This window comes from Amblyraja radiata, chromosome 9 (assembly GCF_010909765.2).
Source record: "Amblyraja radiata isolate CabotCenter1 chromosome 9, sAmbRad1.1.pri, whole genome shotgun sequence".
In the NCBI taxonomy this organism is placed as follows: Eukaryota; Metazoa; Chordata; class Chondrichthyes; order Rajiformes; family Rajidae; genus Amblyraja; species Amblyraja radiata.
Window position 1 is genome coordinate 50,525,516 of NC_045964.1, and position 18,900 is coordinate 50,544,415.

The 18,900-nt window shown below is 40.4% G+C and overlaps 1 protein-coding gene across 1 annotated transcript in view; it reads right to left on the bottom strand.

The window, feature by feature from the left end:
* togaram1 (TOG array regulator of axonemal microtubules 1) overlaps window positions 1-18,900 on the bottom strand; it is a 109,329-nt gene that overhangs the window by 26,176 nt on the left and 64,253 nt on the right. The window contains exons 8-14 of the mRNA XM_033027355.1: window positions 13,950-14,123; window positions 13,413-13,502; window positions 12,938-13,116; window positions 10,891-11,062; window positions 10,331-10,468; window positions 5,250-5,406; window positions 4,161-4,266 (exon numbers count right to left, since the gene is read on the bottom strand). Coding sequence (XP_032883246.1) covers window positions 4,161-4,266; window positions 5,250-5,406; window positions 10,331-10,468; window positions 10,891-11,062; window positions 12,938-13,116; window positions 13,413-13,502; window positions 13,950-14,123 — 1,016 coding nt within the window. The remainder of the gene's footprint in view (window positions 1-4,160; window positions 4,267-5,249; window positions 5,407-10,330; window positions 10,469-10,890; window positions 11,063-12,937; window positions 13,117-13,412; window positions 13,503-13,949; window positions 14,124-18,900) is intronic.

An 18,900-nucleotide genomic window follows, 5' to 3' on the forward strand; every position in this document is an offset into this window, starting at 1 on the left:
CAAGGAAATAAAAGAATGAAATGGGTAGCTGCAGAAAACGATGTTTCTGACAGAGTTCTCAGGAACTGAACCCATATGTAATAATAATAATAATAATAATAATAATAATACATTTTATTTATGGGCGCCTTTCAAGAGTCTCAAGGACACCTTACAAAAATTTAGCAGGTAGAGGAAAAACATGTAAGGGGAATGAAATAAATAGAGACATGACTAGTACACAAAGTAAAGACAGAATACAATTCAAAACACAATATGAGGCAATTAATGCACAGATGAAAAGGGAGGGGGACGTGGGGCTAAGGATAGGCAGAGGTGAAGAGATGGGTCTTGAGGCGGGACTGGAAGAAGGTGAGGGACACGGAATTGCGGATCAGTTGGGGGAGGGAGTTCCAGAGCCTGGGAGCTGCCCTGGAGAAGGCTCTGTCCCCAAAACTGCGGAGGTTGGACTTGTGGATGGAGAGGAGACCGGCTGATGTGGATCTGAGGGACCATGAGGGTTGGTAGGGGGAGAGGAGGTCAGTGAGATATGGGGGGGGCAGATGGTGGAGGGCTTTGTAGGTGAGGATCAGGATTTTGTAGGTGATCCGGTGGGAGATGGGAAGCCAGTGAAGTTGTTTGAAGACTGGAGTGATGTGATGCCAGGATTTGGTGTGGGTGATGAGTCGGGCGGCTGCGTTCTAGAACCAGGCATATGTAACCCAGGGACTGGTTGTACCAAACACATTTACTATCGGTTGATTTATCTAATCAAGATATTTAAACTTTCAGGAACAGGCACCAAATAAAGGTAACTTCTGCTCCTAACATTACCATTGTATAGCCAGATATTATTTTGGAAGATCCGCAATGTACTCATTCCAAAAACGACTTCTTGAGGTTAAGTGATTAACACTAAAACCAGAATCGCATAAAGAGTCTGACCATCAAAAAAAGTTGCAGCATTTCGTCTCTTCAGTAAACTCTCTAAAGATTAACCCCATTAACTTTTTTCAATTGATGTTCATGTCAATCTACTTTCAATGATTTATGAATTATATTTACAAATTTTAATGTTCTTCTGGAGTCCTATACTTTCATCATTTAAGAATAAATTCCAAGTGGATTACCTTGCCAGTGCAGGTTTTGAACTCTGTTAATCATCGTTATTATTCAAACATTCCATTTCTTTTGCAATGCCAGCTCCTTGTTGCACACCTATTTTGATTGCTAACTTAGTCTCACCTGCATATTCCAGTAAGGTCATGGAAAATATGGTGACAGTTCAGGTGCCAGAATACTTCCAATATTCTGCCAATCAAATTTCAAAACCATTATCCCAGTTCCTTTCCTAAACCCCAACACATTTTCCAACTCAAAACAAAAAGATTGGCTTCAATTAAATTAATTAAGTTTGTCGCATTAGAATTTAAACAATGTAATACATCGTGGTTATTATCCATTTTACAGACTGCAGCTCCAATTTGGATACTGATTGTATATATAAAATATCAGGGCTTTTTTTCCCTGTTGCCAGCCGGGCAATCTCGGCAGCTTTTTAGGTTGCCTAATGACAGTTTAGGTGGTCATTTAAGACGGCTTGCATGACACGTGCGATAATGTGCTCGGACGAAGTGCGTAGTTACCAGTTGGAATTATGGTCAATGAAGCATTCACATATTTCTGCTTCAAATAAAGTCGCAAACTAAACATATTCACCAATCAAGACATGATATATACCACAATGACATGCAGCAAAATTACAATACAGTATCTCATCTCTTTTTACACTTTGCAATGAATGCAATTTCTATTATCTCTTTCCACTTCCAAACAAAAATCTGGTTGGATTATTCAGCGCATGATGAACCTCGGTGAGACCAAGCGCAGGCTTGGCGATGGCTTCGCGCAACACCTCCACTCAGTTTGCAATAACCAACCTGATCTCCCGGTGGCTCAGCATTTCAACTCCTCCTCCCATTATGAATCCGACCTTTCTGTCCTGGGCCTCCTACAAGGGCAGAGTGAGGGCCACCGCAAATTGGAGGAACAGCACCTCATATTTTGCTTGGGTAGTTTACATCCCAGCGGTATGAACATTGGCTTCTCCAATTTCAGGTAGTCCTTGCTTTCTCCCTCTTTCCTAGTTCTCCCACAGCCTACTGTCTCCGTCTCTTCCTTTTTTTCCCCCGCCCCCCCCACCCCTCCCGACATCAGTCTGAAGAAGGGTCTCAACCCGAAACGTCGCCTATTCCGTCGCTCCATAAATGCTACCTCACCCACTGATTTTCTCCAGCTTTGTCTAACAACGGGATCCCACCACTGGCCACATCTTCCCATCTCCTTCCCCGTCGGCTTTCTGCAGAGACCGCTCCCTCCGTAACTCCCTGGTCAATTTGTCCCTTCCCACCCTCTCCTGGCACTTTCCCTGGCAACTGCAGGAAATGCTACACTTGTCGCTTTACCTCCCCCCTTGACTCCATTCAAGGACCCAAGCAGTCTTTCCAGGTGCGGCAGAGGTTCACCTGCACCTCCTCCAACCTCATCTATTTTATCCGCTGCTCAAGGTGTCAGCAACCCTACATCGGTGAGACCAAGCGTAGACTTGGCGATCGCTTCGCCCAACACCTCCGCTCGGTTCGCAATAACCAACCTGATCTCCCGGTGGCTCAGCACTTGAACTCCCCCTCCCATTCCGAAGCCAACCTTTCTGTCCTGGGCCTCCTCCATGGCCAGAGTGAGACCACCGTAAATTGGAGGAGCAGCACCTCATATTTCGCTTGGGCAGTTTACACCCCAGCTGTATGAACATTGATCTCCAATTTCAGGTAGTCCCTGCTTTCTCCTCCGCTTCCCAGGTCTCCCTCAGCCCACTGTCTCCGCCTCTTCCTTTCTTCTTCCCGCCCCCCCCCCCCCCCACCACCCCCCCGCTCCCCGCACCCTCCCATTAGTCTGAAGAAGGGTCTCGACCCGAAATGTCGCCTATTTCCTTCGCTCCATAGATGCTGCCTCACCTGCTGAGTTTCTCCAGCATTTTTTGTCTACCCATTCACACCAGTTCTGTTATCCCACTTTCCTCACCCACTCCCTACACATTAGGGCCAATTTTACAGAGACAAGTTAACCTACAAAGCCAAGGCATCTTTGGGTTGTGGGAGGAAACCCACATGCTTGCAGGGAGAAGGAGCAAATTCAACACAGACAGTGCCTGAGAACAGGATCGAACACAGATCTCTGGCGTGTGAGGCAGCAAGTCCACCAGCTGTGCCACTATATTTTATTTTCCAACACACACAAAATCATACGTTGATAATTTTGGTTACTAACAAAAAAGAAACTATCCATTTTCAGTCTTAAATCTCTAAGTGACGCTATGTCCCCCTTTACAGCTATTGTATGTTTTAATTCAGTTCAAGACTATGGGGCAGTACATTGACCATAAAGCTGCTGCCTAAAAGTGCCAAAGACCCGGAATTGATCCTGAATATGGGTGCCGTCTGTATGGAATTTTGTTTTCTTGTTTATAACATTATTTACTGAGTACTATGTTTACATATTCTGTTGTGCTGCTGCAAGTAAGGATTTCATTGTTTTAACTGGTACGTGAGAGAATAAAACACTCTTGACATGTCGCTAATGTGTGGGATAGAACTAGTGTACGGGTGATCGGTGGTCGGCGTGGACTCTGTGGGCCGAAGAGCCTGTTTCCACGCTGTATCTTTAAATTAAACTAAATACACTAAAACCAGAGGAAATCTAAAGAAGGGTCCCTACCCGAAACATCACCCAATTTCTGCTATCCAGAGATGCTGGCTGCTCCATGGAGTTTCCCCGCACAATTAAAGCATGGAATAGCCTTCACCCACACGTGCAGGCCGTGGCAGTCGGGAGCCGGGAGCCGAGAGAGGAGAGCCGAGAGAGGAGAACCGAGACCCGGACGCGAATGACGGGCGGAGATAGAGAGTGACAGTGAGGGGGCCCGCTTAGAATTAAATGATAGGTATCCCGGGTGCTTGCCAAGCCAGGCAAAATGGCATGGCTTTTAGGTTGCCCGACGGGACAGTATGTTGCCATTGGCACCCGGGCAACCGTTAATTTCGAGCCCTGAAATATATTTTAATATATGTTGTTTTAATTCCACAGAGAAGAAAATTCTCAGAAGAAAAGCATAATATAACAACCTCTTGAACAACAGCAAAGACTGCTTCATGCAATCTTGTTGTTAACACATCCGAGTGGTATGCAGACAAACATCGAATACAATTGATGCCTTCAATTTTTTTCTCCCTGTGAAGACATACAAAAGTGAATTAGAATCCATCAAATAAGTCAAAATGTTACTCATCACCAGCACAATTGCATTTATTCATAGTGGGGTGATATGCTATAAGGTTGGAACTTGACTATGTTGTCTATAAAAAAAGGGGAGAATCTGTTCAGGGGTGGTAAATGAGAGTGGAGGGATGCCTGTGATTTTTTTTTCCAGTTCATATTTGATTTTTATCAGAACCTTGATTAAACAGATTCCCTGCCAATTCTTAGACAGTTTAGTTTAGTGTCACGTGTACCAAGATACAGTGAAAAGCTTTTGTTGTGTGTTAACCAGTCAGCGAAATGACAATACATGATTACAATCGAAGGTTTATTTCATGTGGAACAACTAGAATGCATATCATTGGTTAAACTATTAGAACAGTCCCCAAAGGAGGGCAAAATTGTTTTTAAATCTTAATAAGAAAAAGTGTATTTTCATGCAAGCTGTACCAATGCAGCATTTGAAATAACAAACATAGCACAGCATATCTGTTAAGTAAAATTAATGTACTAAATTTTAAGATAAATCAACGTTATTTTGTGTGAAACTGAAGGAAGTAAATTTACTTGACAGACTACTTTCATAGCTAAGATTAGTTTCATACATCCAATATTAGATTTTCATAAACCAGCTGTATTACAGAACATGAAAATTTTACCTTCGGTTGATTTATCTAATCAAGATAGTTAAACTTTCAGGAACAGGCACCAAATATAGGTAACTTCTGCTCCTAACATTACCATTGTAAAGCCAGATATTATTTTGGAAGATCCGCAATGCACCCATTCCAAAAATGACTTGAGGTTATGTGATTAACACTAAAACCAGTATCACATTAAGAGTCTGACCAACAAAAAAAGTTGCAGCATTTATTCCCTTTAGTAATTATTCTGATGCAGATCATCTTTCAACTGTAATGCAGAATATCCAAAACCAAAGAAAAAAGAATACATACCAATCTTCATCGGATACGAGTTTCAGAGCTTCTGATAGTGCCAAGTCTGGTTTGGAGAAAGGTCTTGCTTCCCATGGATCTGTAAGCTCTGAACTTGGCAAAAGTGAATGTGTTTGATCTCTCTGTGATATTCTACAACCTGGAGAGTTCCCTCTTCCTATGAAGGAGAGAACGTTTTGGATTACTTTATTAAATTATATTCTGACTTAATCTCCAGTAGACACATTTGTACAAATTCTAAATATCATTAAAAAAAACCTCTTTACTTCATATTTGAAATAATTTAGGGGAGTAACATTTTTAATTAAACAAAATCAGGCTATGTTGAAAATACTCCCAGATCAGGCAGCATCTACAGAAAATGAAAAAGAGTGCTGGAGTAACTCAAAAGGTCAATCAGCATCTCTGGAGAACATAGGAAGAGAGGTGGTGGCCAGACAAAGACTGGCAAGTGGTAGGTGGATACAGGCAAGAGGGTTTTTGATTGGCAGGTGGTTGGACAAAGGCCAGACAGCAGTTTTAGATTGTTCATTTACAGCTTCTCCCAATGACAATCCTGGAATTATTCCAAAGTGATATTTGCTTTGCCCTTCTCTCCCCCTCCTCAATGCAGTGTAAAGCTGACTTATTTCCTTTATTTCCCAGCCCAGCAAGAGATCCATGACCTGAAAATTTAATTCTGTTCATTTTTCCACACATTGCCTGATACGTTAAGCTTTTCAAGCATTTAGAGTCAGTCATAGAGTGATACAGCGTGAAAACAGGTCCTTGGGCCCAACTTGCCCACACCGGTCAACATATCCCAGCTACACCTGCCTGCGTTTGGTCCATATTACTCTAAACCTGTCCTATCCATGTACCTGTCTGTTTCTTAAAAGACTGGGATAGTCCGAGCCTCAACTACCTCCTCTGGCAGTTTGTGCCATACTTTGTGTGAAAGCGTTACCCCTCTGATTCCTATTAAATCTTTTCCCCTTTACCTTAAACCTCTGTCCTCTGGTTCTCAATTCACCTGCTGGGCAAGAGACTGCATCTACCCGATCTATTCCTCTCATGATTTTATACACCTCTATAAGATTACCTCTCATCCTCCTGTACTCCAAGGAATAGATTCTCAGCCTGCTCAACCTCTCCATATAGCTTAGACCCTACAGTCCTGGCAACATCCTCGTAAATCTTCTCTGTAGCCTTTCCAGTTTGACAACATTATGTCTTATAACCTTGAACTGAACACAATACTCTAAATATGGCCTCACCAACGTCTTATACAACTGTAACACGACTTCTAAACTCTATACTCCATTCTCTGACTGATGAAGGGCAATGTGCCAAAAGCCATTTTGACCACCTGATCTACCTGAGACTCCACCTTCAAGGAACCATGCACTCATAGAAACATCGAAACATTGAAAAATAGGTGCAGGAGTAGGCCATTCGGCCCTTCGAGCCAGCACCGCCATTCAATATGATTTTGGCTGATCATCTAAAATCAGAATTTCCTGCTTTTTTCCCTTATCCCTTGATTTCTTTAGCCTTAAGATCTAAATCTAACTCTCAATTGGATTGGACAGGCTAGATGCAGGAAAAATGTTCCCCATGTTGGGAGTCTAGAACTAGCGGTCACAGTTTAAGAATAAGGGGTAGGCTATTTAGGACTGAGATGAGGAGAAACTTCTTCACCCAGATAGTTGTGAATCTGTGGAATTTTCTGCCACAGAAGGCAGTGGTCCTAGATCCCTCTGCTCGACGACACTCCCCACCAGAGTCTGACCATTCACTGTGCAGGTTCTGCTCATGTTAGACTTCCCAAAATGCAACACCTCACATTTCTCTATAATAAATTTCATCAACCATTCCTCAGCCCATCTGGCCAATCGATCAAGATCCTGCTGCGATTTTTCACACCATCTTCACTATCTGCAAAACCACCCACTTTTGTTTCATCAGTAAACTTGTTAATCTAGCCAGGTATGTTTTCATCCAAATCATTGATATAGCTAACAAACAGTAACAGGCCCAGCGCCGAACCCTGAGGCACACCACTGGTCACAAGCCTCCAGTTTGCGAAGTAACCTTCCACCATCATCCTCTGCTTCCTTCCATGAAGCCAATTTTCTATCCATTCAGCTTTCTCCTTGGATCCCACGCGATCTCACCTTCCAGAGAATGCTTTGCATAGAAGTCCATATATACATCTACAGCTCTGCCCTCATGTACCTTTATGGTCACGTCTTCAAAAAACAGATTTGTGAGACACGACCTCCCACGTACAAAACCATGCGGACTATCCCTAAACAGCCCTTGTCCATCCAAATGCCTGAATATCCTATCCCTCAGAATACTCTCTCGTAAATTTCCGACTACAGATGTTAAGCTCTTTTTTGTTTTTTGTTTTTGTTTCCAACATCAGCATTTTTTTTATTTTCACAAAATAATCAAACGTGCTGTCAAATTACCTTAAGAGTTTAAGTTACATTAAAAGATAGTTAACTGTCCCTCCCATTTTCTACTGTCCAAGTTAGATACGTTTTATATTGACTTTAATTTAAAACTTTAAAAGACGTGACCCGGGACGGCCAATCAAGACGATGCTGAAGACGTTGATGGAAGACGCATGTGTAGAGACAAGAGAGGAGCTTGCCAGCTGCATGGAGGACAGAGATGTGTGGTGCGTCCGTCACCGTGCCCGTCGGAAACCAGCACCACTGCGTCGCTAATGTTTTCAACGATAATATCTATCTATATATCTATTAATTTTTCCAAAAATATATAACTTTTCATTAGGACTGAATGTTAGAAATCAAACATGTTTTAAGTTGCTGCAAAGGGGAGGGGTGACATTCAATGGCATCACTACCATCAACATCGTAGAGTCACCACTGATCAGAAAATCGTCTGGAACCATCACACATATACTGTGGCACAAGCACAGGTCAGAGACTGAATATCTTGCAGTGAATACTTACCTCCAGACCATTCAATGCCTTAACACTATCTACACGTCAAGAATGTTAGAATACTCTCCGTAAAACCATGGAGCAGGAACAGGTCCTTCGATCCACAATGTCCATTCTGAACATAATAATAATAATGGATGGGATTTATATAGCGCCTTTCTAGAATACTCAAAGCGCTTTACACCGCATTATTCATACACTCCTCAGTCACACTCGGTGGTGGTGAGCTACTTCTGTAGCCACAGCTGCCCTGGGGCAGACTGACGGAAGCGTGGCTGCTAATCTGCGCCTACGGCCCCTCCGACCACCACCAATCACTCACACACATTCACACACAGGCAAAGGTGGGTGAAGTGTCTTGCCCAAGGACACAACGACAGTATGCACTCCAAGCGGGATTCGAACCGGCTACCTTCCGGTTGCCATCCGAACACTTAGCCATTGCGCCATCTGTTAACATGATGTTAAGATAAACTAATCTCCTCTATCTGCAGATCATTATCCTCCCATTCCCTGCATACCACATGCTTATCAAGGCAGCATTCTGACCAATCTCTTCTGCACCCTCTCCAAAGTCTCCACATCCTTCTCAGAACTGCACGCAATACTCCAAATTCAGCATAATCAAAGTCCTATAAAGCTGCTACATGACTTCCTGATTCTTATACCCAAACCCCTGATCTATGAAGCATAACATAGGTCTTTTTTACCACTATCTACTTGTGTAGCCACTTTCAAGGAGCTATGGACTTGGACCTCAAGATCAATGTGCCTGTTTAAGCAAAGCTCCAACAAAATTCAAGACATTCTTGCCATAGAGGGAGTACAGAGAAGGTTCACCAGACTGATTCCTGGGATGTCAGGACTTTCATATGAAGAAAGACTGGATAGACTCAGCTTGTACTCGCTAGAATTTAGAAGATTGAGGGGGGTTCTTACAGAAACTTACAAAATTCTTAAGGGGTTGGACAGGCTAGGTGCCGGAAGATTGTTCCCGATGTTGGGGAAGACCAGAACAAGGGGTCACAGTTTAAGGATAAGGGGGAAATCTTTTAGGACCGAGACGAGGAAAACATTTTTCACACAGAGAGTGGTGAATCTCTGGAATTCTCTGCCACAGAAGGTAGTTGAGGCCAGTTAATTGGCTATATTTAAGATGGAGTTAGATGTGGCCTTTGTGGCTAAAGGGATCAGGGGGTACGGAGAGAAGGCAGGTACAGGATACTGAGTTGGATGATCAGCCATGATCATATTGAATGGCGGTGGAGGCTCGATGGGGCCGAATGGCCTACTCCTGCACCTATTTTCTATGTTTCTAAGAGGTCCACATCATTCATGCCAAAACTTCCTACTTGACTATTGCCTTATTCACCATTTTAAACATTAATTTCCTCCATCATTAGCACAAAATGACCGCATTATATAAACTACAAATTGTACACTGTACTGACTTGGAAAGATACCTCCATCTCTTCATATTGTCTATATCTTAAACTCCCTCACCAGGTTTTTCAAAAAAGCTGATCATAACATAATACCAACTCAATTAGAGATGGAAAACAAATGTAATTGCTACCAACGAGGCCCAGATGCCCCCAAATAAATGAATAATTTAACAGTCCCCCCCCCCCCAATCCCCCAGATATGAATGGACATCCTTTTCCACTTTCTTGTCGGGATTATCTGCAACTCAGTGAGGTTCATCTTACAACTTGGGTAGAATTTAGAAATTGAGAGATTGATGTGACAACACATGCGATTATTGAATTAAAACATGCAGTGGCATTCAATGGAAGGGAAACTCATCACCAAGACAATATTTTGTATATTCATGCCGCCAGTTTAAGAAAATTACAAGTTTGAAAGTAGAAACACATGGAAGTGCAGATGCTAAAAGCTTGAGAAAAATACAAATTGTTGGAGTACCTCAGCGAGTCAGACAGCATCTGTGGAGGGAATAGATCATCTATCCCTCCAGAACTTGTGTTTTGCTCAAGTATGAAAGTCATAATTGTTTTGCTTTTATTGACTTACTAAACCTGTGTTCCTTGTCACACAGGAGAGGCCTGGTCCCCCAACGCAATTACCTCTAGATTATAACCTTTAGATTGAACATCTACTTACCAGAATTTGGTGAGCAGGAAACTTGACTTTTCTTCACACTGCTGCAATGTTTGAATTGTGAAGGATTTGGAGTGGATACTTCCACAGGTGAAGAATCAGTTTTCAATGTAAGGAAAACTTCACCACCAATATCCAACCCTAAATTAAAAAGATAAAAGCTATCTGGTTAAAAATCTGATGAGAAATTCTTTGAATTTAAAAACTTACAAATATTCCTCTATATATATCAGCTTTGCAATAATACACAATGACATAAGCGTGCAATCAATGTCCAATTTACAACTACTCCTCTCATCAAAAAGTCATCATCACCATTATTACACCGCTTTCGAATCACTCTGCCATGCTAACGAAGTTTCGGAGCAACAAAATGTATTATTATCGACTTTCCCCTTTCTTTCGATTGGTCACAATACATAACTAAAATCTCAATAAACAAGCTAGTGTAGAACAAGGAATTGCCTGAAGATTATTGAAATAATTGAATACACTTTGATAAGAATACAGAAAAATTGGTTGATGACAAAAACAACAGTAGTTGACTGGCATAGCAATCTTACTTTCAGTTCCAGCTTTGTCTGGATCTGTAGGCCTTAATCTTTCATGTAATCCTTCTTCCCTTTTTACAGGATCTTTGGAATTATGTTTTTTTTGTTCTTCTGCTTGACACTGTTGAGCACCTGCCTGTTTCCTTTGCTTCATTTTATTCCGAGCTGATTTTGACATGGAGATCTTTTGAAGACAAAAACATGCAATAGTACAATAACCTGTACACCCAAAGGTACTCTCAGAGTAATTTAGAGAAATCTTAAGTAGTTAAAAAAAAAGTTTCATCAATGTGGTATAAAAACAGCAGGAAAATTGAAACTAGAGCGCAAAGTGATCATGGCAAATTTGGTAAAGTGATATGGTATTGCAATGCTGGATTAAATGTTCCTGGATATTGTGGGGTGGAGTGGGTGGGAAGGTAGAGAGAGATAGAATGGGACTCATATTTCTTAAAATAGTGCATTTAGATTATTTATGCCCTATGAAAGGAGCAGTTCTATAACTATTATGTTAGTGTTTTATGCAAGTATACATATTTAACAAAAATTACATTTACTTAACTGAAACCCATTATCCATGATAATTGAGTTGATAAATATTTTATCTGCAAGAAGTGACTGTCTTTACTATAGAAATTGATTCAGAATATTAAATGTAACTAATAATTGTGACTTGCTACAGCAGGAGATTTTACACCCACTAACCTTAACCTTAATCCTTGAACATGTAGGCCTTTATTTTTTATTTGGCAAGTCACCAATAATGAGAGAATGTATAGAGCAATCAGGACTCTCGAAAACTGTGCAAGCAACTTTATGTTTTTAACCAATTAAACTAAAAGATGCAAAACAAACAGTATAAGAAATAAAATAAAATGTAAACTGGCGTCTAGCAGTTGTGTTTAGTTTCATGTTCAGTAATATAGAAAGGCTTGGAGAGAAAAAGACTGGATAAAAGTGGGAAGTAAGGACTCAACTGGGTAAGTGCAAGTAGGATATTTCCCCTTGTAAAGAAGTCTAGAAATAGTGTTCTGGAATAAGGGAGAGGCCATTCCGGGTTGAAAAGTGAAAATTATTTCTCACTTATTTTTCACTTGAATCTTTGGAGTACTCTACCCCAGTGGGTTATGGAGACTCTAAATGTATTTAATACACTGATAGATTTCTGGACAATAAATGAGAAAGGAAGTGGGAATCGGGGAGAAAAGTGGTATGCAAATTGGAAGACCAACTTTGATCTTTCTTAATGGGAGAGTAGGCTCCAGAGGCCAAATGGTCTACTCCTGTTCCTACTCCTTCTATTTTGATGGACAAATTTAAAACGTTTTACACCACAACTGAGTGTTTAGATTTCAAATGATTATATTCAAATAAATATTTCTATGGTTAACCTTGTATCATTCAATCATCTATATCAAGCCTACCATTTAATGCAAATCTATTTTGTGGCCGACAGCATGATTCCTTTTCTGATACATTTTTAGTGAAGCACCTGGGAAAGCAACTTTTAAATTTCTGTGTTCAATCATGAATGCATCTGTCCCCTCAACTGAAGTTACCGAATCATAAATAATGGTTAGTGCCATTAGCACGTGCATTAGATTGACAGCAAAATCTAGCTCAATTTGATGTATTGTGATATATTTGTTAACATCCGCAGATATGTTAACATAAAACTAGTTGGAAAGATTACCAGAAAGAATATAATTTCCAAATCTTGGGATTTGCATTTTTTAAACACTGGATAAAGTTGTATCATTTCATGGTAAAGCTGTATCATTTCATGGTAATGTATAATTTCATCAACTATAACATGTTTAAAAATAAATTAGTCCCTTCCAGGCATGCTTATACATTATTAAATTATTATTAAAGATTTGACTAGAAATTAATTAAAAATAGCAAGGCTCACAAGCAATTAATTTGGTCTTAAAATAAGTCATGCCAGCGTAGTGAGGGAACATTTGAACTAAATTAGCACAGCATTATATCTGAACTGAGAATGGTTCAGAAATGTGCATTTAAGATCACTTCCCAACTATCAGTTTAGAATAATTACCTCTCTTTCACTTTCTACATTATCAAGATCAGTTTGACTATTCTGATGTACAGCCCTTCCATAGATTCCTGAAGGAAGATCAATTGCTGGCCTTCGGTCACACATATCATCCCCACCATTAGATGGGGTGATAGCTTGGTTGTGTGCTACAGGAACTGACCGGGGACCTCCAAAGACACCTAATGCAGCAAAAGAATTACAAAGAACTTCCTTATTTTGGAAATTGCAATGGACGTTATTAAACCAAAATGAATTTTACATCTATAAATAGCAGCACAAAAATAATTAATCAGGTGAAAAATGAATTGTTACAGTATTTTCACAGTATTAAAGGTTTGGAAATAATGACAATCCAGCCAGTGTAGCTCAGCTCTGACAATTTCATGCCATGAAGGACTTACATTGAATGGAATTGAAAGATTTTTCACTTAGGCATAGGAGGAACAAGAAAAAATTCAATGCTCAATGTATTGACCTTTTCCTACTATCACCACAGAGTCCTCATGGAGTTCATTTCCCGAATTGATCTCGTGATTAGCCACTTGTTGCATGTTGATGGTAGATCCTATAATTTGAGATACAATTAGTATGTTAAAAGGACATAATGTGCACAGTTGAACAATGTTGCTTTTAAAATCTATTGTTTCCATAATCCAAAATGTCCATGCATAAGAGCAACAACATGAATTAAGAATAGTTTTGTTATCACAAATACTGATGTAATAATACTATTTTGTACTAATTATTTGTTAAAATTATGAATTGCCAGATATTGATATGAATACAGACATAAGCATCTGCAGATGCTGGCAGCCTGAGCAAAACACAAAGATCTGGAGCTACTCAGCTGGTCAGGCAACATCTGTGGAGGGAATGGATAGACGTTTTGGGTTGGGGGGTTTCTTCAAACTGATCATCAATATATTTGTATCATCTGTACTTGGACATATTTAAGTATCGATAAAATTGCCAAACAATTATTTGAATCAAAATGTGGCATAATTAGACTAACCTTTTGCAGGTTTATTACTGATATTTTTTTGATGCTCTTTGGATTGCAATTTTGAGGCAACCTGAGACATTTCATTTTGTTTCTCCTCTTCCAAATATGACATTCCATTTCCATAAGTCATGCGTTGTCCAACAATACTCACATCAGAGGTGGTTCTATCATGGAAGGTCGCTCCTGTATTTTTTTAAGGAAAGATTACTTATTGATACAGGCAACGTTTAAGGCTATTTTTCACTCCAAATTATTACAACAAAAGAAAAATATTTTTCCCATTCTTACAAATTCTATGCATTTGCAGAATGGCCACAGTTGTATGCCATATCAATTCCCCTTTATATTCCATCTATCATTCCTCAGCTTTCTCCATCTCACAACTAGAGGAACAACACTTCATGTTCTGCCTGTGTAGTCTACAATTCATTGGTATGAGCAGTGATTTTTAAAATTTCAGGTCTCCCTCATCTCCAGTGTGATTTCCTCTTCCCTCTCTTCTCCCCATCTTCTCCGGACCTCCCAGTTTTGTGCCCTTTCCTCTCACCTGGCCGGCATCTTTTTTTCTTCTGTCTGCCTCCACCTGTCTGTCTCCCAACTCCACCCTCCCTCTCCCCAACTTGGCTATCCTCTCTGTCCACCAGTCACCAACTAGCTCCCGCCTTGCCTAGCCTCTCCCCCTCTTTTAAAAAAAAATACTTGTTATCTTCCTGCTCCCCTCTTAGTCTCGATGCAAGGTTTCAACCCGAAACGTCGTCAATTCCTTCCTCCTAACATATGCTGCTTGACCAGCGGCATTTCCCCAGCAGGTTGTTTGTTGCACCAGATTACAGCATTTGCTGTATCTTGTGCCTCACTGACTGATGCATCTGTCCATAACAACTTTGGTAAACATGGTAACAATCATGTAGGCAAGTCTAATCTTTCCACTGGCAATACTTCCATCAGAAGAATTAAAGAAGAGCTGAGGAGAAATAATTTAATCCAGATATTGGTAGGTCTGTACTTCCTGCCTGGGAAGATTGTCGGGATAGTAACATTTTGTTATTTAAAGGGTATTTAAATGTTGTACTGTATAATACCCCAGACCAAAAGCTGGGGAGTGAGATTTGAAAGTATAACTGTTTTTTTGGGTCATCAGTACAATGGACTAAATAGGCTTTTGCACCAAATAATTTCAAAAAGCCACATTTATACCAATTCTCTAATGTGCAAGACTTAAAGATCTAAATAAATTGAAATCTACATGAAATCACAATTCAACCCCACATTATAACCATATAACCATATAACAATTACAGCACGGAAACAGGCCATCTCGACCCTTCTAGTCCGTGCCGAACACGTATTTTCCCCAAGTCCCATCTACCTGCGCTCAGACCATAACCCTCCATTCCTTTCCCATCTATATACCTATCCAATTTATTTTTAAATGATAAAATCAAACCTGCCTCCACCACTTCCACTGGAAGCTCATTCCACACAGCTACCATTCTCTGAGTAAAGAAGTTCCCCCTCATGTTACCCCTAAACTTCTGTCCCTTAATTCTGAAGTCATGTCCTCTTGTTTGAATCTTCCCTACTCTCAATGGGAAAAGCTTATCCACGTCAACTCTGTCTATCCCTCTCATCATTTTAAAGACCTCTATCAAGTCCCCCCTTAACCTTCTGCGCTCCAAAGAATAAAGACCTAACTTATTCAACCTTTCTCTGTAACTTAGTTGCTGAAACCCAGGCAACATTCTAGTAAATCTCCTCTGTACTCTCTCTATTTTGTTGACACCCTTCCTATAATTGGGCGACCAAAATTGTACATCATACTCCAGAATTGGTCTCACCAATGCGTTGTACAATTTTAACATTACATCCCAACTTCTATACTCAATGCTCTGATTTATAAAGGCTAGCACACCAAAAGCTTTCTTTACCACCCTATCTACATGAGATTCCACCTTCAGGGAACTATGCACAGTTATTCCTAGATCCCTCTGTTCAACTGCATTCCTCAATTCGCTACCATTTACCATGTACGTCCTACATTGATTTGTCCTGCCAAGATGTAGCACCTCACACTTATCAGCATTAAACTCCATCTGCCATCTTTCAGATCATTCTTCCAAATGGCCTAAATCTCTCTGTAGACTTTGGAAATCTACTTCATTATCCACAACACCACCTATCTTAGTATCATCTGCATACTTACTAATCCAATTTACCACACCATCATCCAGATCATTGATGTACATGACAAACAACAGTGGACCCAACACAGATCCCTGTGGCACCCCACTAGTCACTGGTCTCCAACCTGACAAGCAACCATCCACCATTACTCTCTGGCATCTCCCATTCAGCCACTGTTGAATCCATCTTGCTACTCCTGCATTAATACCCAACAATTGAACCTTCTTAACCAACCTTCCATGAGGAACCTTGTCAAAGGCCTTACTAAAGTCCATATAGACAACATCCACTGCTTTACCCTCATCAATTTCCCTAGTAACCTCTTCAAAAAATTCAAGAAGATTAGTCAAACATGACCTTCCAGGCACAAATCCATGTTGACTGTTCCTAATCAGACCCTGTTTATCCAGATGCTTATATATATTATCTCTAAGTATCCTTTTCATTAATTTGCCCACCACTGAAGTCAAACTAACAGGTCTATAATTGCTAGGTTTACTCTTAGAACCCTTTTTAAACAATGGAACAACATGCGCAGTACGCCAATCCTCCGGCACTATTCCCGTTTCTAATGACATTTGAAATATTTCTGTCATAGCCCCTGCTATTTCTACACTAACTTCCGTCAATGTCCTAGGGAATATCCTGTCCGGACCTGGAGACTTATCCACTTTTATATTTTTCAAAAGTGTCAGTACTTCTTTTTCTTTGAATCTCAGTTTCCATAGCTACTCTACTTGTTTCCCTTACCTCACATAATTCAATATCCTTCTCCTTGGTGAATACCGAAGAAAATAAATTGTTCAATATCTCCCCCATCTCATTTGGTTCTGCAGATAGCTGTCCACTCTGTCTCTCTAATGGACCAATTTTATCCCTCGTTATCCTTTTGCTATTAATATAGCTGTAGAAACCCTTTGGATTTACTTTCACCTTACTTGCCAAAGCAACCTCATATCTTCTTTTAGCTTTTCTAATTTATTTCTTAAGATTCTTTTTACATTCTTTATATTCCTCAAGCGCCTCATTTACTCCATGCTGCATATAATTATTGTAGATCTCTCTCTTTTTCTGAACCAAGTGTCCAATTTCCCTTGAAAACCATGGCTCTTTCCAATTTTTACTATTTCCTTTCAACCGAACAGGGACATAAAGATTCTGTACTCTTAAAATTTCCCCTTTAAATGTCCTCCATTTCTCTTCTACATCCTTCCCATAAAACAAAATGTCCCAATTCACTCCTTTTAAATCCTTTTGCATTTCATCAAAGTTAGCCTTTCTCCAATCAAAAATCTCAACCCTAGGTCCAGTTCTGACCATAATTATATTGAAACTAATGGTATTATGAATGGCAACATTTGAAAAGTGCTATGCTTGTGTGAACCAAGTATATTGTAGTCTCTTAGTAATGAAGTAAAAAATTAAAGATATACATAAAATGCTGGAGTAACTGCTGGAGATGCTGCCTGTCCTGCTGAGTTCCTCCGGCATTTTGTGTCTAACTTTGGTTTCAACTGGCATCTGCAGTTCCTTCATACACAAGTAAAAAATTAACACCGCAGAAGTAATGAGAGCAAATGGAAACTAGCTTTGAGAGCCCAGTGGATAAAAATGCTCTTTGATGCCAATTAAGCGCAAATAAATGAAGTATAAGAACCGAAAGAAGTTAGAAAAAGCAAACACAGGAGGATCATGTAAAATCATAGGGAGTTATAGAGTGTGGAAACAGGCCCTTCGGCCCAACTTGCCCACACCGGCCAACATGTCCCAGCTCCACTAGTCCCACCAGCCTGCGTTTGGTCCATAGCCCTCCAAACTTGTCCTATCCATGTACCTGTCTAACTGTTTCTTAAACTTTGGGATAGTCCCAGCCTTAACTACCTCCTCTGGCAACTTGTTCCATACACTCACCACCCTTGTGTGAAAAAGTTACCTCTCAGATTCCTATTAAATCTCTTTTTCCCTTCACTTTGAACCCATGTCCTCTGGTCCTCGATTCCCCCATTCTGGCAAGAGATTCTATGCATCTACCCGTTTATTCCTCTCATGATTTTATACACCTCTATTAGATCATCCCTCATCCTCCTGTGTTCCAAGGAATAGAGCCTACTCAACCTCTCCCAATAGCTCAGACCCTCTTGTCCTGGCAACATCCTCGTAAATCGTCTCTGAACCCTTTCAAGCTTGACAATATCTATCCTATAACATGGTGCCCAGAATTAACACAATACTCTAAATGCGGTCTCACCAATGTCTTATACAACTGCAACATGAGCTCCCAACTTCTAAACTCAATACTCTGACTGATGAAGGCCAATGTGCCATAAGCCTTTTTAACCACCTTCTCTACCTGCGACTCGACCTTCAAGGAACCATGCACCTGCACTCCTAGATTCGCTCTGCTCTACAACACTTTCCAGAGGCCTACCATTCACTGTGTAGATCCTGCCTTTGTTGGACATCCCAAAATGCAACACCTCACATTTCTCTGTACTAAATCCCATCAACTATTCCTCAGCCCACCTGGCCAAATGATGTACCATCATTTAGTATATTCTTGTCAATACAATATGCAGATCCTGTGAAGAAAGGTCAAATAGATGAATGAGGATAGCTCCAAAGCATGTGGATAGGATGCAAATAAAATGGGCTAGAAGTGAAATGCAAGCTATTTATAAAAACTGAAAGATGTGCATACACATCAAAGTGTCAGATGTAACTTTATCGGCCTGTCAGAAAGAGGGAAAGTCTAGATTGGGTGCCATTTCTACATATG